General features: G+C 39.5%; 1 protein-coding gene across 5 annotated transcripts in view; it reads right to left on the bottom strand.

Annotated features, from left to right (window-relative positions):
• The window catches only part of SPIRE1 (spire type actin nucleation factor 1), a 126401-nt gene that overhangs the window by 52806 nt on the left and 52482 nt on the right, over positions 1–21113 (bottom strand). For all 5 annotated transcript variants that reach the window (XM_054517925.1, XM_054517946.1, XM_054517957.1 and 2 more), the window contains exon 3: positions 18413–18646. In XM_054517925.1, coding sequence (XP_054373900.1) covers positions 18413–18646 — 234 coding nt within the window. The remainder of the gene's footprint in view (positions 1–18412; positions 18647–21113) is intronic.

The raw sequence follows: 21113 nt of genomic DNA, 5'->3' as shown, positions 1-21113 counted from the left end.
AAGGCCTCCATAAAGTTACAAGAAATACAGCTGACTCTCCCACTAAAATGCAGCTAAGTTTTGCAAAACCATTTTGGCTACATATATACTGGAAGTTTCATCAAAACACCTGGGCTGCTGGAATTAAGATTTCAGAAGACAAAAAGTGTTTCCACTTGTAATTATCTTGGGGAATGCACCACAAAGAAGAAAAATATTTCTTTTTCCCATGGGCCACAAAGACAGGCCATTGATATTATGCAAAACATATTACCAGCCTGCAAATGCCAGGCTTGTTAAGTGTTTTGAAAGCCTTGGAGTATTAACAAAGACTTAAAAGATGTACTTTTTCTTAAGCAACAAGAAGAAATTACTTTAACCAACAGATCACTGAACATGCAAGTTCAGTACACTGAACAAGTGTACTAGGTATTTGCCTCATCTTTTGCAGTATGGTACTACAACAGGTTCACAAAATAAAACTCAGCTTGAGATGCCTTTTCAAGTCCAGGCTATTTTCTGAAAGATTTTATCTCCATGAAGATAAACTAGAGTTTATGATAAGGCTTTTGTTTTCATATATATCCTTCTTCATATGAATATGAACTTCAAGAACCACATACCTTACCAGAGAAATCTTACCAAGTCAGTACCTGCATATTTGTAAAATTCAACTAAGCATTTTGCTTTGCTTTATTATCCAGAATAATGTTGAGGGATGGGCTGTTGACAGAAATAAGTGTTTTTTCATGAGTTTGTAAGATGTTTCTGCCTGCTAGGACCACCCCTGTGCATAGTACCCACAACTTAGGCACAGTACAAGTTTTGAGGTGGCTTTCATGACAATGAAAGCCAATTTCATTGGATCCAATTTCAGCTGCTTCCCAGCACTTCAGAGCTGCTCTCTCAAACATTCCAGGCAGCCATGTGCCCCTGGCTCTGCTGCTTTTAACTGCAGTGGGCCAAGGACTGTCTGGTCCCTCTGATAAGGATTCCAGGGGAATACTACTGAGGAAAAACTGCAGTAAGATAATAGGGATGGGAGCAGAGTTAGCTATTAATCCGCAAAATAAATTAACAGAAAATACAGAAAGTATTCACAAAAAGTTACTCTTCACCTGCAAAAGTTTGGTAACTTTTTAATTGATATTTTAAATTATCTTTTGCAAGTGCCATGGAATGCCCAACTGCTTGACATGCGATCTCCTAGTTAATTTTGGACACCTCAAGAAAAAGGTAGGTTTTGTGAAAATTGATGCAAATTGCTAGTACCAAGCACATCTACCTTGGTATTTAAGTGTTCTCCAGCATTCTGTAGAGGCCTTCCCTTGTGCTGCTATTTGGTGTTTTGATAATCGCCTTGGGGTGGACAAGGGAAGTACTATGCAGTTCCCTACTTTCACAATTTCCAGATTTAATGTTTTGAGTGATCCTACACATAAAATCATTTCATAAATACAGTCTTTCTTTACAGATTTTCCTTTCTAGCATGAACCTGCAAATGCAGCAGCAAAGCTATTGCATTTAGCAATAACAGGTATAATTTGAAGAAACAGTGGCCTTGGTTGGTTCTCTCTGTCAAGACTGTGTAAAGGACACAACAAGGTAGCTGCTGAAATTAAAGCCAAAACTGCAAATGGAAATTGGATGATGCAAGGATTGAAAACGCTGCTTTGCATAGGATGCTGATCCTTAAAGAAATGTCCACTTGTCTGCATCAGATAATCATCATCGTCATCGCTAACTACCCTCTGCTTTGCAAAGTCTAAGGATTAAAGGCTTTGAGCAAATTATTCATATACATGCTGAAATGTCAAACAGGAATGGACTAACAAATGTTTACAAATGTCCTCCTGAGTCAAAACTGAAGTCAGCCTGCAAGTAAAATTGAAAGACGCTCCTCATGAGGGTAGACTGTGCTGGGAAATGCTGCTGTGAGGTTTTGGATGCTGCCATTGTTTTTGAAACACAAAGCAAAACACACAGATTAAAAATGTTGAGGATGAAACTGGTTCACAGTTAAGGACTCCCTTACACTATTTTCTCCTGAACAGAATATCTGTCCTGACACTCTTTCCTTCAGGTACCAATTGCATTGAAGGGCTGAGCACCATGACTCATTTTGCTTCTTAAAATCTTAACACTACACAATTATTTGATGACTCTTAACTACTTTTCCATGCTATGAGACTGAATTTAAGCAGTGATGAGAATCTTGATAAAATTTCAACAGATGGCAACTGCAAGACTAATGCCCCACTGAACTGTCTCACCTATAAACTTGAACCTCACCCAACAACAGACAATTAAAGGTGAAGATAATTTGTAATCTGTTACATTTATATGATACCATCTTTAGGAAAATGAGTCTTACAAATATTTAACATAATTACAAACACTTTTGAAAGTACTTAAAACTTACACTGGTGTCAGGAAAAGGAAAGAAAACTCCACTATATGTTACTGACTACATCTCAATTTTTAAGCCAAATCCTGTATTTTTCATGCTCAGTGAACCCTATTCTCACTCTTTATTAGCTTTCTAAGAATGAAGGAAGACCATGACTATGGAAACAGACTTTAAATGAAAGTTAACCTATGTTTTTATGAGACAATGATTATTTCCACTGGACATTTTGATATTAAATGTTCAATGACTGACTAACTTTATGTGCTAGTGCAGACTTCTTGTCAAAGTTGCAATTGTATAAATTCTCATTTCTACTTGAATGCCATGAGGGTATTTTTACCCCTCAAATACAAGCCCCTGCATACAGCTGTTTCTGGACTATGTGTTAAGTGTATTGTTACACTGTCTTTACACAGTGGACTAACAACATCCTGCTTCTCAAAGAGACTTGTCTCAAAAGAGCCAATTAAGTGAAAACCAATTCTGCATTCTGTCTTAGTTTCAGAGAAACTGTGCTCTGTTGTTTCTTAGCAGAATAATGGAGGAATTAATAATATAAATATGCAGTAATCTGAATTTGCTAGCTCTCCTTCTTTGACTATTCAGTGGAACATCAATGGGATTATTCATGGGCAAGGGAGAAAACCTACTGTTTCTGGGGTTTTTTGCATGAAATGTCAATCCCTGCAACATTTAGCAAAACCACTAGGTAGCCTGTCAGCAACAACTGCTTTCTAAAGCTCTCTGCTTCACAGGTAGACAAGAGCTTACTGCAACTCTCATCTGTACCACTTACACCTCTGCATTTCATGCTGGAGTAGCAGAGTGAAGGATGAGATGGAGGCATCTGGGTAAGAAAACCAGCTTCAAAAGCAGAGCAGAGGCATAGATGGGAAAACATGATAAAACTGGATAATTAAAGGAGAAGGGGAGTGGCTGTGCAAATTCACAGGGCTACCTGTAGTTATTTAGCTAACAGCCCATTAAGCTGTGGAACCACCCTTCACATTATTAAATAACTTAAAGCTGAACAACTGCTAGCAAAGAGCTGCACCCTTGTAATGCTATTTTGTATGTTTGTCTGCCATGCTGCTCAGGCCCTCCTTAGGGCTGCAGGGTGCCTTCTCCTACTCCTGAATTACTGCGCTTCTGTTCAGGAGAAGAGAGGAGAGCTGGTTTTGTACCAGGATGCTTGGCATATGCAGCAGAGAATGAGGGCAGGATGGAAGCCCTTCTTTCTTCTCCTCTCCCCAAGACCCCACACAAGCAGATAAAGCAGTGATTACACCCAGGCTGCTGCTTGAAAAAAAAAAAAAAAAAGAGTATTTCAGGAAAAACAGTAGAAAATAGTGAATTTTTAAAACAGTTTAAATGAGAAAACAATTTTATCAAAAGGTATCATAAAATGTTGGGGAATGACCCGCAAATCAGAAACCAAATCACAGAGACACATGTAGAAAAGGAAGGGGAGAATACTGCAGAAGAGAGGCTGCAGCTCTCAGCTTTTGAATAATGCCCATCAATCTCATCACTACACAGTTCAGATGTTTGTACACATTCTAATTGAGAGACAATATATTAATGTAAGGCAGTTTATTCATGAGCTACTTAAAATCCAATTAAAATATATCAACTAAAATAAAAACATGCACTTTCCTTGGCAGCAATTTACAGTTCACATACAAAGCTTTAAAGTGTATGTGTGTGTGTGTGGGAAGCTTGTTTGTTTTTATGTACAGTGCTGAAACTTCTCTCAGTAGGCATAATAATAATAATAATTTGCCTTCATGTTTTGTCCTGAAGCATGACTTTTTTATTCCTATCCAAAAAAACAGCTTTCCAGCCACATAAACAAATATACAGCATGACAAAGCATAACAAGCTTTTAAACTTCATCCCAATGAAAAAATCAAGTAACTTCTAACCAGTCTTATTTTGCTTTCATTAGACCTCAGCATATGGAAAGCTTTTCTACTCCTTCATGTATGCCTACTCCTTATTTGTACTACCTTTGTTAGGGAAGACAGGTCATGGAACCCTGGTTGCATAAAAAAGGCCTACAGAAAAATTCTTTATCTTTTTCTTCCAGGCAAGTATGCTTAACACTTTTCTCTTAAAATTTATAGCCACTGAATCTACATTGCAATTGTCTTACCAAGCATATCAGTTACATAAATGTTAAACATGCCACTCTAAGGTAGGTATGAACAAAATTATTTAACCCACAATTTATTGATTAAATTGATTAAGTAATTTTGATTCGAATATATATAATTGCTTATTCAAACAGAATAGATATCCAATGAAGCAGAACGTTAAAAATGCTTAAAAGTGTTATTTTCTTCTCAGTTCCCTATGTTTGTAGTGGTGGTGCCCCTTTTTGTCATTTTCCTTACACACACTTCATTCCTGGAAATTGTCTCCAGTATGGTAATTACTAGAAATTGAATTACCTGGAGCCAAAGGCTCTGAAATACTCCCTGCCCATAGGTGGGACTCACCACCTGTAGGGACTGCAGATGGTGTTTATCCTGCCCTGGATGCTCAGGGGCTTGAGGCAAAGACAACTCTGCTGCTTCACTCTGCCTCCACACGTTTCTTGCCATTGCAGCAACAGGAGTAAAAGCATTTTTTTACCACTCTGTCAAGTATTCAAGGCCAGCTCATGTACCCCAAACTGTGCTGAGTCTGCACTGTGGGGACTGCAATTGTGCTGCTGGGGCTCTGTCGCAGCCTTGCAGTCCATGCCCACACATATTCTTTCTCCCTTGTGATATTAGGAATTACAAATTTTATTTTTGTCAGTGCAGCTGAGGTCAATGCAAAGCCCAGTGGGCTGGTCAGGAACGTTTTTTGAAATGGAAAATAAAAAATTCTGGATCAAAGCCGTCGCTGACCAAATCACATGTGACGCTACAGCATATTTTTCTCTGCTCTGTTGGTCCATTTGAACTTCTCTCTGCTCAAAAGATCTTGGTCTCTATGTGAACATTTAGGATGGATAGCTGTACTGAATTATTAAGCATTTTGCAGTAATTGATGGTTTTCTTGAAATCTTAGGTGCTGAACTCATAGGAATATATACAAAATATAACCTTCATTATTCCCAATTAAGAGATTGTGAAGATTCTAGCACATTTTAAAGGCTGATCTCTTGATGCAATCTTAAAATATATTAGTTTCCTCACATCATGACTGCTTGGAGGGGAGACCAATGAGTCTCTGCTTCCAAAAGAGATGAACAACACAGACCTCAACACAAGAGGGGAACCCCAAGCTGAAGAGCCAGAGAGATTGTCTCTTGCTAATAAACTGAATACAAGAACATTTCTTCCTCTTCCTTAGGGCTTGGCTGTCCTTTCTAACAGTTACCTTGTTTATTTCAAAATATGCCACTTGTAGAAGTAGGGCAACCCATGCACCTGGGCCAATCTCTGACTGCACGAGCACAGTTTGTTTAATTTTCAAATAAACTTCCCTGTACTTTCAAATGCTGAGCATTCTTTTGGAAATTAATTTACTTGCGCACTCAGAAAAAGATGCATGGAAAACATATATATAGTTTAAAGTATTTGAAGAATCTTTCCAACCTTTATTACCTTACTTTTAATTAGCATAAAATAATTTTGTACTTGATGTTATTTCAACCATATCAGATAAGTCTTACCATTCTCATCTGAGAAGGAACCTTGTAGAAACAAGTATGTTCCTCACTAAAAGGGATGTGGCCCTCAAAAGAGAATAGTTCAGGGAAAAAAAGCAAACAGCAAAAAAACACACCAATAAAAAAAACCCCACACACCACACCCCAGCTACCAGCCAACTCTTCATCAAAATCTTATTATCTGAAGGGAAAAAGAGAAAATGGAGGTAGGCAAACCATTTTACTAGTTCTCCAGTCAAGTGCTGCATGACTGCTTTGTTTTCAAACACAGCCCTTGAAATAATTAAACAATTTTGTGCCAAGTACTCTAAGGACCTGCACCATAGGTAATTATTTACCTGTTCTCAGTTACACATCATGAAAGATATATCTCTACAAGTCAGGCAGGAACTCTCAGCTCAGTTCTTCAACTTCAAAGCTACCTTTAAAACCCCTGGCACTTGCAGAAGCATCTACTACATGTCCATTGAAATTGATGCTTTTACATGATAAGTCTATCAATGCCTTCTAAAGCAGAAATAAAAAGGGAATTTTATCTGGAAGGCAATTAATACTGTGGTGACCTCAGTCCAGAGAGAGCAAGGTTATCAAAGGGGTGATCATGTTAGAGCACTCTCCTGCATGTACTCAAAGACCAATTGTTACTCTTGGACAACTCTTTTCTATACTAACATTTTTCATAAGAAAACCACTTTTGAAGGCTAAAAGTCAGAGCAGTCATATTTCTAAAAACCAGGACTTAGAGCAAAGTACAGTAACTAGAAATGCAAGTATATACATCTATTTCAAATGTTGCTACCATCAGAAAGATGAAAAGCAGTTTAACATCAACTTTATACTGAACTTTATAGCAATGGATACAGGGATATCCCTAAGACATTGGCAAAAGGCCTCAACTGGAGTTAGTCAACAGCTCTGAACTGAATTTCGGATCTACCATCACATCTACCAAAAGTCTGGTGTAAAACTGCTGAGTGTTAAAGCTCACAGATTGTTCTGTCAGCAAAGATAACTTACAATATCATTCTTTTGTCAAAAAGCCCAAAACTGTTTCTAAAGGACTTTTTGCCAGTATCCTGAAGTACACCTCAGTGTCCCACAAGAAAGATGGCATCAAAAGGAATCTGGGGGAGGCAGGGCACGCAAGGGGGGATCAGTTCCCTCAAACTCTGCATGACACCAGCAAGGAGCTGCCAAAAAAACACTCTGCTTGCAGCACCTTCATTAAAAGGCCTAGATAGCTGCCAAATTACCTTCAAAGAGAGGTTAGCTTTATCTGCCAGAGTGGTAAAGAAAATTAATAATCCTTTTATTGTGGTAGGCATGTAAGACAAAAGAGGTTTGTGGGGGGTGTCTAGTTATCTTGCTGGTTATCTCCCCTCAGCTGCTCACTGCCCTGCACCCAGGCACAAGCAATACCTGCCCAGAGACTGCAAACCTCCTGAGTTTCACCTGCACAGCAGCAAGTGCCCTGAACACAACAGAAACACCCATCCTGGTTCTACCTGCTCGCTTGACCACAGAGCCGGGCTGAGGGAGGTGAGTGCCATCCATCCCCTGGCCACCAGGAGAGCACCTGGAAGGAGCAGGGATGTTCCCTCTCTCCCTCTCCAAGGCAGGAAAGTAAGCCCAACTCCGTGTTCTGAGGTAAGGTTGTTTGGTTTTTAAAGGTTTCTGGTGTGGACAGATTTCAGCACTTCTGCTGAAGTGACACCATGAGGCCAAGTGTCTCTGGCAACCAGACCTTACTGGAAAGTCCCCAGCAAAGTGCCTTGGCTCCAAACACAGTAGGCACCATTACCAGGGCAAGAAATTGCAATAAGCACCCTCCTTTGCTGACCAGCACACTCAAATGTGAAAGGGACTGACATCACCCTTTTAAAAGGAACACAGTGGTTACTTTCAAAGTAAAGCTGACCACATGTTGACCTCCAGTTACACTGCCCCAGATGAAAAATCAGGACAAATGTTTAAGACAGCAAATGACATCACTTTAATTAATGAAACCTGTCTATCAACATAATTCACTTAAACACTTGTCACGTTCAAAGCTGCTTTAAAATTACTTTGAAGGGATTTATGGGAACTGTCCCCAGCTTTCTTCATCAAGCTAAGGTACAAGAATCCCTTCACTTTCTATATGTGTTTATAAGAAATTAAACACAAGGGCAAACACAAGGACAAAATTAACTCACTGAGTATTTTTATTTACAAATGTGTGTTGCCTAGAAAACATATTCCTTTTTTTTTTACCTCTGGGCCATTAAAAATAGTTCTAAGTGTGACATGGTGCTCCTGTCCAGACATGAAAAGACTTAATAAATCTTGCTAATACTGGCTTGAACTTCAGTTTTTTTCATTTGTTTTTTTTTTTGTTTTTTTAATATCACATGCTACCACAGAAGATTTGTTTAAAAACAAGCCCTATAGCTCACTTTCTTCACTTAACACTGTCATGTTTTTAAACATCACCTTACAATTTTGTCTTTCCAAAAGGTGGATTGAGGATAGTGATATCTTACATCTACCTATGTAAGTATATCTGACTGTACAAAATACATAAATGGGGGCTTATTACATACAGTATGATATAACAGACTGGGAGATGTGAATTGATTAGAAGAGATCAGTTTATAATTTGCTGATTTAAAGCAAGTGGTGGTCTTAATGCTCACATCAAGAAATCTTGGCATGCCAAAAAGAAAATACAAATACAATTGCTCATTAGGACCTTCTTGTCCCAACTCCAAGTCTGCTTTATCCTAAGAGAAGGCAAAAAACCCCAAATCCAGCCAACTTGCTCCAAAAACCTCAACCATACAACTCTCTTTTGGCTTAAATCACTCAAAGTATCATGTTCTTCCCTGCCAACATGAGTGCAATAACTACAAAACAAATGCCTGGTTTTTCTAGTGCTTAAAATCAAGTTTCTAGCCTCTTTCTCTGAGATAAATAGCTAAATAATAACAAAACAAAGGGTGTTGTTCTCTCTTCAGTGCAGAAGCAATAAAATGCCTGTTTTCCATTCACCCAAGCTTCCAAAAAGCATCCTCCTAGTGCCTTCTTTCCAGCCTTTACACAAAGCCAACTGAGAGCAGTGTGTGAGGCTCTGCCACTGTGTGCAGCTGCCTGCCCTTAGCACAATCCCTGAGCTCTCTGTCCTTGTCAAGCCCTCAGCTACATATTCCTCCTGAGAGGGTTTAGTTTGGATCTCCAAACAACAACTAGTCGTGGTTCTGCTCAGTGCTGCCAGTTTGCTTTGCCTCCTCACATAAAATCCCTAATTTCCCATGCCTGCTACCTTTCTATAGCATCCAGGCTGCCCTAATACATTCCCTTCAGTAAAAGCTCTGCCAAGCTCAGTAGATTCAAAGAATTTATCTCTTGGGACCACTTGATTTAGTTGCACAGACTAGTGTGAGTTATCTGAAAGGCTGCTAGGTTAAAACATTCAAATCATTTTCCACAATTCCGCATACCCAGCCCACATATGAAGAAGCTTTGGAATGTATGGCCCAAAGTTTGCAGTGAGGCAAACCTGAAACTACATGAGAAGTGCCCTGAAGCCATCATCCAGAAGAATACTGCTTTTGCCATTCTGTTATTTCATTAAAAATATTTACAAATCTATCACTTAAAACACACTCAGGGCCATGCATCCTGCAGACGATAATGTTTTGAAAGCCACCTCTCAGGAGTGCTTCAGTTACAATACTATTTAGGGATGTTGGAAGTAAATGTTTTAAACAAAAAACCTACTGTAAAAAACCTTTTACTAAAAAATGCAAAACATGCTCTGTCTTCAGACCAATCTTTGGGATAAATATGATATCCTGCCTTTTAGATGTGAATCTTCAGGGGTCAGCACAATCTAGCAGACACTGTTTATTTCTTCGTATCAAATGGCCTTATCTCACTTAAATATTTTTCTAAAATACAGCATGCAACAGTACCCTAAGCAAAAGGGAGCAGAAAATAGTATAATGGGAGCACAGTAGTCAAGAGCATACTAAAAAAAATACATAGATAAAAGAAAGTGATTATTATTTTGGACAATTAATGGTATTTTTAAATCAATTCTATGACCTTTCCTCCAAATGCTTAATTTATTTTTATACTGTTACTGGCACTGAAATAAATGCGCCAAAAGAAATTTTGCCTCAAGCCCAAGGCTCCCTCTTGAATAATTCAAAAGCAAGAAGATCACAGTGGCTTAATTAAAGGGCTCTCCCTCAGTTTCTTTATTTTTCTCATGTTGCTGTTACAGGACAATATGCCTCTGTAAGGAGTTAATTTTGTAGCACCTATGCTGCTTCTATTTTCTTTGCCAACGCAATTATACCATTATAAGTGACTCTGGACTAGCAACATTGACAACTGAAATGCACATTGTTTTTTACATAGTTGCTATCAGCAAGATAAACTTAGCACACTCATATTCAGTGATTTACTTCCAGGCAAGAACTAGAAAAGGCAAAACTTCCACAGCCGCTTTTCCTCTTAAACTCTCTCCTGAATAGGCTGATGGATTGTGATGCTCTAACACCTCAGAGAATTAGGGTCTCCACAATTTATAGAGGACCAACACTCATAGACTCTGCCATTGGACCTTTTCTTTCACCCTGGAAGGTGTAACATATTTTACCCCAGCTAAATCAGTCAGACTAATGAAGTTCTCCCCCACCCCACAAGTCCTGCTTCTCTCATACCTGTAGAGCACTAGAGCTACAAGAACACCCACAGTGCCTATTTCAAATGAGCTGCAGATGCACAACATAAAAACTTCAGAAATAAGTTCATCTGCTGTTTTGAACATGGTCAGTGAGTGCAGTCACTGGGAATCAGCAGCACACAATACTACATGAGAAAACTGCCCATCAGTTTTGCATGTCACCATTAGTTTATCTGTCTACTGAAACACGTATCCCACACATGATGTAAGTAATACAGGGTGTCCTGGGAAGCTACACTGGAAATCCCTCATGGGTTATCCCCTGTGGGATGCTGGCATTACATGGAATATAAATCAAACACTTGCACCTTACAGGCATGATAGAAGATGTCATGTGAGCCTGTGTAAGAATGGCCTTCACTTTTAAAGTAGCTAAAGGAGCCTGCAGAGATAAAAAGCTGCCAGCAACACCACAAACATCCAAGCCTACATGGGTAGAAAGGATTCTGACAAGATGAACCTTGGCCAAATCCTAACGTAAGACAAGCTGCTGTCCTGGCTAATTTTTCTGAGCAGATCTACTGCCTTTACCAGGCTGACAGCAAATCTGAAAAACCCATCACAGCCTTCTGTGCACTTAGCAGTTTTAACACCTGGAGAAGAGGGGAGGTTGAGAGTTGGAGAGGGAGACTCAGGCAGATCCCTCCAGCTTTGGCCAGGTCAGGCAGCACTGCTTTGCTGAGTGCTGCAGTTAATCTGCAGGGCAGAGAAGATATGGGTCCTTTTTGTAATTGTGGCTCTGCTCTTTTCCTACTTTGTTTTGGGTCTCTACAGCTTTACTGTGTTAATTGACCATTAGCCCTGATTTCCAGTCATTACTTAGAACTTCAAATTAATCTGATCAAACAGAACATACTTTGTGAGAGTAAACACTCATTGATCTACTTTAGTCTCCAGGGTATATTTTAGGCAGCACAGGCTCACACAGATTCTTTGATACTTCAGATGTATTCTTTCTTACAGAATGCTTTTCATGTTTTCAAACTTGTATTTTTTATGGAATAACTGAAGCTCTATCATGACAAATTCTGCCTTTTATGCATTATGGGCCACCATTACCACCAAAGAATCCTTCCACCTGCACTAAAGTATGGAACTTTATTTTTACCCTTGTATAAATTATTTATAATAATTACAGCATAAAAAAGACAGAGGGAAAAAGTCCCTGCCCTACTGTGCCTCTTTTAGATGCATAAGGGCCCACACACAAATTTCAGGTGTATTCTAACCTCCCCATAAAAATAATCTGAACACCCCATCTGTGTTTCCTGTTTTTGTTGGACAACTCCTTGGATTCCTCAGACTATTTTAGACCTTAGACAGGTTATACCAGTATAATTAAGTGAATTATGGGTACAGGGTTTTTAAACCAGTGTAAATGTGCTACTGTGAGCCATAAATCATTGCAGAAAAGGTCATTTGGTTGTGTCTCCCAGCCTGGAGTAAGACACTCCAATCTATCTAAGCCCATACTGATGGAAGGAATGTTTCCAATAATAATTAAAGTAAGGAAGACAAAAAGTTCTTCTTTTAAATGAAAGAGCAAGGTCTTGAGGGACAACTTCCTTGCAAGTACATCAGGTACAAGCCCTTTATATCAAAGCCCTATTATTATTGTTAAATACTTTTATTTTAATACCAGCACATGGAGATATTGCTCATACATTAAAAACACTCAAACATGCAGAGACACTCCTGCTTAATTTTGCACAGTCTGTCCTCAGCTCAGCTCTGTGGGCCTGCACAGCACAGGACTTCCAACACGGGCTCTGGCCGTGACTCAGCCAGGAGCACTGTTTACTCTGAACCTGCACAATTGTGTTTGTAGATGAAGGAACTGATTAAAGGACAAAGGCAAACAGATAAACTTTTGGGATGCTTTGACAACACATAGGTGACAAAGGTCCCAGCAAAGGTGACAGCACAGACATGAGAAACACACTGTTTTGAATGAATAGCCATGATGCACGAGGCTTGCCTGGACAAGAGAAAAGCAGCAGGTTTACTGCATTTCTAAGACAATTCCCAGTTCTCTCAAAGCACAGTAAAAGAATAAGAAAAGGCCTGTGGATGGGTCCTATTCAGCCAAGATCCATCTATTCCTTTGCTAGTCCAATCTCAGTGATTGTTTTGTAGGAGTCCCAAAGGGAATGGTTGAGCACATGCTCACCTCCTGAGCATAGGAGATGAGCCCTGGTCCTTGTGACTTCACTGCTGAACTCAGAGCTCCCACTTCTGTCAATGCAGCAGAGAGAAAGGGTGGCCAGGAGGTGTGCTGACACAAGCTGTCTACCTGGTCAGAGCAGCACCACAAAACTGCACCTTCAGAGGCCCACACTGCCCAGGGGCATCCACCCAACGGTGTCCTGCCATTGCAGTGTGAGATGGGGCTGTGTTTACAAAGTCACTCTGGGAGATTTTGGGGTTTCTTTCTAGCTGACAGTCCCCAAAGAGTTAAACTGCAAAAAAGGAACAGCCAAAGGAGAACCTGCCTTCCTCAGAGCTTAAGAGGTACACAAACTAGATGGCTGCACTTTCAGAGACCCAAACAGATGGGACAGGAGGTTTCCCGATATAACAAAGGAGGTCTCAGACAGCCGGTCTATGTGACTGAAGATCCCCAAGTGTAATAATAATGATAAATTTTTGTTCAAGCCAGCAAGTACTGTGAGAAAAAAAGTGAAGAGAACTGAGGACTTCCAACCCACTGTAATTTCAATGCCTCTCCATGCACATGAGACAAAAATAATGTTTTTCTAAAATGAGATCCACCGAGATAAAGACTAGCGCATAAACATGTGAGTACAGAATTCAAGAGAAAGGAAAAGGATCAATTGTTGTCTTTTTTGAGCATTTTCACAAATGGCCAACGTTGCTGCATTCCTTTTTAATATAAAATGAATTGGCAACATCTGGGACTTTACCATCTCAGTAAGTTTCCAACTCATCAGCATCTTCACACAGAGTTACAGCATACACTGCAAGTTGCTTGTTTGGAAATGAAGCATAAATTTCAGGCTCATACAAAAATGCTTAGGCCAGCCCAGCCTTAAACTGAATTACACTCACAGAAAGCTGCACCTTACTAAGCTTGTACTGGACAAAATTATGGGGTTTTGAATTCCTTTACATGAACTCTTTAACTGTCTGTCATAAACAAATACCCTGACTTGTTTTTAACTGCATTTTCTGGTTCCTCTCTGACAGGTTCCCATATTATACTTACATGGGGTCACAGCATCTATATGATAATAGTCCTCAGACTCAGAAGGGAGTCTCCAAAATACTTAGATCTAAATGTAGATCTTCTTATCCTGCCTATAATTGCAGTGAGACAGGACATATTTTTCTTTTCCCCTATAATCCTACACATGCCATTGATGGTAGATCTGTTCTACTATCAGAGTACTCAAAATAAAACAGAGGCAGATCAATATCACCACTGTAAATTTCAGCCATACCCTTGAACTACCAAGACATATGAGTCACCTAGACATCCAAGTTTTTCATCTCATCACCATGCCAATGATTAAAACTGAAATGGGAGAGAAGGAGTGTTTGAGGTTGAGAGAAACAATTTATTCTTCCTCTTTGCAAAGCACAAACATAATTTTTTACTAATAAAAATATTACAAACTGCATCCTTGTTTACATTTCTTATAGCGAGAAAACACAATACTGACTATGCTGCTCTGAAAAAAAAAATTTCATGCAAATTAAGTCAGCATGGAGATTTTCTATGTATGAGTTTTGTTTACGATGGGACCTGGGCCACTAATTCACCTTTGTGAAGCAGCACTTGCATGACAGTTAATTTTTGGTCAGAACTAACAAACACTATTACTGAACTTCTTACAAGCAATTAGGAAAGACCTGGGACCCAAAGCCATCGAGCACCAGAGACCATCCACCTGCATTTGTGTCCTAGACAAGAAGGTGTGGCTTAGCTACAGATATTAAAACCTGAGTTAACTTTTGGGATGAAAGGTGAACATAAGAAAGAGAAAGATACTGGTTCAGGAAGGGTGCTGTCTTCTTTCTGTACCTTCTACAAGACCTGCAGAAAAAGGCAGCAAGGCAGTGACAAAGGTTAGTGCTGTGACTTGCAGGCACAACTGACAGCACCTCTACAACACCTCTGCTCTGCAGAAGGGCTGAGGCAGTCTAGTGCTGGCAGTGGTCATTTGGCTACAATGATGTTCAAATCTGGAAGAAATGACAGGCTAGGATGGCAGTTCAGCCCAGCAAATACCAGCACAGAATAAAACCTGCTATCAAAGCCTTATGAGGTTACCTTTACATGCAGAATTAGAAAGGGGTGTTGACCTAGACTGAAGTATAATACTGTAACTGGGTTTAGGGCTGGGGCTCAAGCCAGCAGATATTGATAAATCGCAGCTTAGAAAGTGCCTCAGGGTTAACAGGAAGATGTTGTTGGTTTAAACCATCTGTCTGCAGAGATCTGTGGGATAAGGAGTGTGATAATGTTAAGATCAGGAGTGGAATTAGGGTTTGAGCATACTCTGGAAGAGGTTGATAAACTACATCATCTTGTCTCAGTATCAGGGAGGGCCCCACGCTGTGATAAAGGTGCCACATGACAGGACTTCCCACACCCTTAGCAAGCCCAGCACTGCCCAGCATGCCAGGCCTTCCCTGTGTATTCTCTGTTGACCAAGGCTTCCCAAGGTGTATGTGTGCTGCCAACCTGTGCTCCTGATCCTGGGATTACTGTACTGTGTACATGCAGAGCCAACCTGGCACTCCCCACACGTACAGATTTATAGAGCACAGTGTGTACACACAGTGGATGGGGTGGGGAGAGGGACTCAAACAAGGAAAGCATCTGTCTGAAAATGTCCAGTCTTTGCTGTCTCCATTTCTCCCTTCTTTTGCAGCAGGGCTGGCAAATCAGAAATATATCAAAGACTAAAAGCCTCTGGTAACCAATGTCTCCTCTCTTCACAGATGCATTTTTAAAAACAGTAGGTCAAGTCTGGGCAGCAGGTTGGTCCTGCCAAGGAAATCAGAACCTAAATCAGCCAAATATACCAAGAAGCAGCACAAAAGCTTGTCTGTGTCTTCCCCACTGGCTTTGCCAATGATAATCTTGGCAGTACTATTTAGCACTTACCCTTTTCCCTGTTCTTGGGAATCAGTGTTTGCCATATTACTCAGCATTTTCCAGGCTAGGGGGAGGGTGCAGGATTGACCTTGCTTACTTCACATTACAGAAAAACCTCACATATCTTAACTACCTCTGTGTTTTTTAATCACAAAATATGCTCACCTAAGTTAGTGATTAATGGTGAAAAGTTCAGTTTTAGTGGCCAGACAAAGACAGTTTTTGGAGGAGGAACCATATAATCACTTTTCAAGGACGAAATAATTTCCAGACCAGAGACTACATAGTTAAAAACCTTAAAAATCAGTATTAGTAGCACACAGGCCATCACTACCATTTTCCAAGCTTGTGATGTAGAGAATGCAGGGGAGGCAAGAACAACAGTTCTCAATTCAATGAGCAAACCTGCTTCAGCATTCACTACAAACTGTGGAGGAAAAAGCTTTGCAGTGAGTCTTGCCAAGAGGATCTTAAAATAATTGAACCTCATAGTCACAAGACCACACATTACTGTTGTGAAACAGTCACTGGGTAAATAAGGGTGTAGCCTCTAACATTTTACCACTGCTGAGGGGGGGGATAAGAGAAAGCCACATGCAGAAGATGGTCTGACCCATAAAAAGGTATTAAGTCAAGAAAAAAAAGATCTTGCAAATTTGCAGTCATGTCAAAATATGGCATTCTAGTCCTCTCAATGCAGTAATAACACTGAGCATGGAATAAAGGTAATTTGCAGAGTTAAGCCTGCAGCACATAATTAAGGCAAAAATAACAACAGAAATAGAAGAGAATTCCAAGGGATGTAGGAGTAAAAGTCAGGATGATGTACAAATGACAGCTGACCAGTTCACTAAGATGAAGTCACAGAAGCAGTACATGTCCAGGATGATATAAAACTATTAACAAAATATGATGAAGAAATTTAAGGTAAGATGCTGATTTTAAAACATAGAAACAGGCAGATAGCTCAAACTAGCAGAGATATTAACAAAGCCAAATGAAAAGGCCTTAACCATTGAAACCTGCTGAATTTTCTTATCGCTTTTGATTTCAGGGATGTCTACACCAGTGTACCTAAAGGAGTTCAGCAAAGTTTTCCTAATTTATCTTTTATTGTTTGCAGAAATCAAGTAAAGAACTTGCAAAACAATCACTTCCACAAAGCCACTGTCTTAGCTCTGTGTATACAAAGGTCTTGTCTGCCTCTGCACTAAGTGAAACTTTCACTTATCAATCTTATCAAAACATTTATCAAAAACTTCAGCTGTCACCAATTCACAGCATTTTGCCAAACTCAGGGAAAAGGAGGAATGTATCCCATCAATCTTCTAAATTTCCTCAAGAATGTCTGGAGCAGCTTGCATGGGGGCTTAGCAGGGTGCAACTGCCCCCTCTGGGTGTCAGGGAGAGGCAGAGGGACGAGAGAGCAAAGCACCTGCTTGCAGCAACTCAGCAAGGCTGGCAGGGGCAGGGGTTGAAGGGCAGAGCAGAACTGAAGCATTTTAGTGGGGTCTCTTTCTTGTGTCAGTGTGTTCTGATGGGCTATTTGGGACATTCCTCTAGTCTCAGCTTCCACCATGACACTTAATTTATGTGGTGCACTAAGCTCCTGGTCCTTAGATATGACTTGCATTTATGAAGAAGCACTATAAATGGCTCAGTCCTCAGGTAGAAGTTAGCATAATGTTTTCCAACCTATATTAATATCAGATTATTTATAAGTTAAACCAATTATGCTATTTTTTTTCAACCACGCTTATTAATACCTCTGTCTGTAATAAGAGCTCACTGGGCTCTAAAACATGCACACATTACTCTGTAGAAAACAGAAGGTAATACTTTTAAATGATTATTCACAGTCACCTAGATAACATTAAAGAACTTGTCACAATTAAAATTCATAAGCTGTATTTCTGAATATCACAACTCAGGTCAAGAACTGCAGCCATAATGATCACACATTAAAGAACTTGTCACAATTAAAATTCATAAGCTGTATTTCTGAATATCACAACTCAGGTCAAGAACTGCAGCCATAATGATCACCAGTGAAATACTGTGTTCTGACTCACTCCATCCAAATAAGCTATGGTACAAAACCATTGCTGTGCTTCAGGAGGGGAGGGTGCCAAGTGAAGGAACTGATAAGAAATAATTACCCTAATAACCTGCTAATGAAAAGGTGAATTAATTGAAACACACCATGAAGTATCCAAGAGTACACAAAGTAATTCAACAGATGTTTACACTGCAAGGCTGACTATCCAGTGCAGGGATTAAATCAGATTGTGATGTTAATGGCACATCCAATGCTAAAGTTGATAATGGATTTTCTGTTGCCTACTGTCAAGCTTGAAATAATGCTGCATGTCATTTTCACAAACAAACCTTATAAAAGGACCAGGGAAATCAGAAAATGACACAGCCAGTATCACACAGAATAATAATGCAGAAAAGTTTTCTCATTGACAGAACTATCATATAAACTGCCCACTACTGTACCTTCATGACATCTTTATAGGAGTGAATGGCCTCAACTTCTTCTTTGTCATCATCCTCATCCTCCACTCCTTCATCCAGAGCATCATATCCTTCATCCCTACTCCCATCTGTTTCTGTGGCATTAGTCATGTAGTCAATAAGCTGCTCCAGTGGAGGACTTAATTCCCTCTCTTCATTTTCCTTCAAACCATAGTCCAGGGCTTTATATATAATAATCCCTAGTGATTCAATAACCTGTAAAAACAAAGAAGAAATATATATTAATGCCATTCACATGAACGAAGAGGTCAAGTGAGGAACAACCTTTTCTGGTGTTTGTATAACAGACCCAGCAACTGAGAGGGCAATAACCATCAAAATCTAAGAGAAAAATGATCCGCTAATACCTATAGTAGCACTTGAGTAGGCACTTAAGTAATACAGCATAGAACAAGCAAGAGCAACTAATACCACATACCTACAGCTTTCTTATTTCAATATTTGAAATAAAAATTCATAATTTAAAAACAAAACAGGACCTTTTAAGGTTATTTTCCCTTTTTCCTTCTGATACTGCAAACCTCAAAGTAACATTACTCTACTTTTTGAGACTATATTGCGCACACATAATTTTTTTGTGGGGCAGGTAGGAAGAAATTCAAAGAAAGAATAAACTAACATGAGATGCCTTCTTTCTCTCACAGCTTAATGACACTTGGAAACTGCCCTTCAGTTTGTGCCTCTTCATTGATCTGAGAGGTGTCTGGACACAGCTGTCGATGTCCCAGCATTACTCACTGAGCACAGGGACAACAGCCCCCAAGGACTCCTTTGCCTGTTGCACAGCTGTGGAGGCACACATTTGCCACTGAAACTGCCAACAACTGTATTCCATAGTGATGAGGTTGTACCTCAATTTTTCATTGAATTGAGGCTTCTTATTTGTGCCCTGTCAAGAGCAAAGCAAACCAATGACCTCTTACTCAGTGTGAGCTAGGAAAAGATTGTCCTGAACATCCCGCAATTATAAATGCACATTTTCTCTCTTGACATTAGTTTTCTCTCTTGACATCATTTTCCTTATGAGCACTATCAAAGCCTCTGGAATGTTAAAGATGTAAATAATGGCATTTCAAACAGGAGTTTGAAAATGGGTATTAATGAAGAGGGAAGGGAAAATGGGACTGCAATAGCAAACCACAAGAAGGTAATGTCACTGCTGGGAGATCCTTGTCTGACAATGGAAGTAGGACTGGAGTTATTGCATGTAATCTCTGATCATCCTTGTGTGTTGGGACAGATAGCATGTCACACAAATTAGCAGACTCCAGTGTAGGAGTAGTTGGCACAGCAGCAACTTTAATAACAGGAGCATTTCTAAATATACCAAACCTTGTCATCAAATGACATTTTCTCTAATCTGCCTTTCGGTACAATCCTGGTCGACACACTTTTTACTGCAGAGTTTTGAAATTCTTTTTCAGGAAATAGGACAACACAAAGGGATTCTTAAGACATTAATTTTTACTCTAGTTGCTTACTTATTTCAGCACAACAAAGTATTTTTGGTCTGAGAGGCTGGAGGTTAGCAAAGACTTAAAATCGTTTCCCATTAGTTTATTTAGACAGACGATTTAATGATTGCTGTAGTCTGACAGCTTTATACTTGTGTACTTCATTCCTCTGCTGGGATTACTTTACAGTGCAAATTCACTTTGCAAGACAGTGGCTAATAAACAAAAAACAAATTAAAACCCCAATATATAAAACACTTTATTTTATAATTTATTTCCAATAATTTTGTTAACTTTGTTCAATAAAAACATTTTGCACATGCTAAACCCTTGAAATATGTTTATACATATTTATGTTAAAATGCAGCTAGGGAAAGTGATTAGGCAAATTAGTGAAGAAGAAAAACCTGTATGTGTTTTTTTCAGTTCAAAGAACAGCTTCTGTCTTGGGGAGTGCTATTGAGACAGGAAGGTATGTCAGGGAAGCATCACTGCTTTCTTGCTCTGCTCTCGTACCCTTCCCCTGACTTCTGTCACGACTCACTCTGGAGACAGGACACTGCACCATACAGATCTTAAAAAAGCTCTAAAATATTAAACTTGTATTTGTAGTATATCTTGCTCACTTTTTAAGGAAGCTGTTTTGCAGTAACTGTCTTGTAAAACTTGTATTGTTAAAAAAAAATAAACTGAAAATGTGGAATCACACAAAGTAAAATATATTAATTCCAGCGGTAGACGTGTTTCCTGTAACTCAGGTGCTGAGTACAATCCCAACATACACCCCTTCAGCAACTGAAAGGGAACAAAGAATAGCAGTTTGAAGGAAACTGACATCAAAATGAAGTATAACTGAATAATCATTTTGATACTTTGAGCACCTGGGAATAAACACAAAGTGAGTAATTTCTAACTTTAACAAAAGGTACATTTGAAAGAGCTTAGCATACATGAAGACTGAAATGTCCAGATCAGATGCAAAGAAAATTATGTCTTGTGTCATGCAGTGATGGCTGCTGAACACAGCTTCTGGATTTTGCTACCAAAACTTAAAAAAAGTAGAAGAGGGAATGGATAAAGAAAGTGCACTCTCTCTGCCTTCTTCTGTTTGGGAAGAGGATTAAGGTATCCAAAAGCACTGTGGCTAAAACTGGATGATAGCTGCTGCTTTCTTTGATGTACCAGCAGTGGGCTTCTGCAGCTCAGGA

This window comes from Molothrus ater, chromosome 1 (genome assembly GCF_012460135.2).
Source record: "Molothrus ater isolate BHLD 08-10-18 breed brown headed cowbird chromosome 1, BPBGC_Mater_1.1, whole genome shotgun sequence".
Taxonomy (NCBI): Eukaryota; Metazoa; Chordata; class Aves; order Passeriformes; family Icteridae; genus Molothrus; species Molothrus ater.
This window is presented reverse-complemented; position numbering and strand designations above follow the sequence as displayed.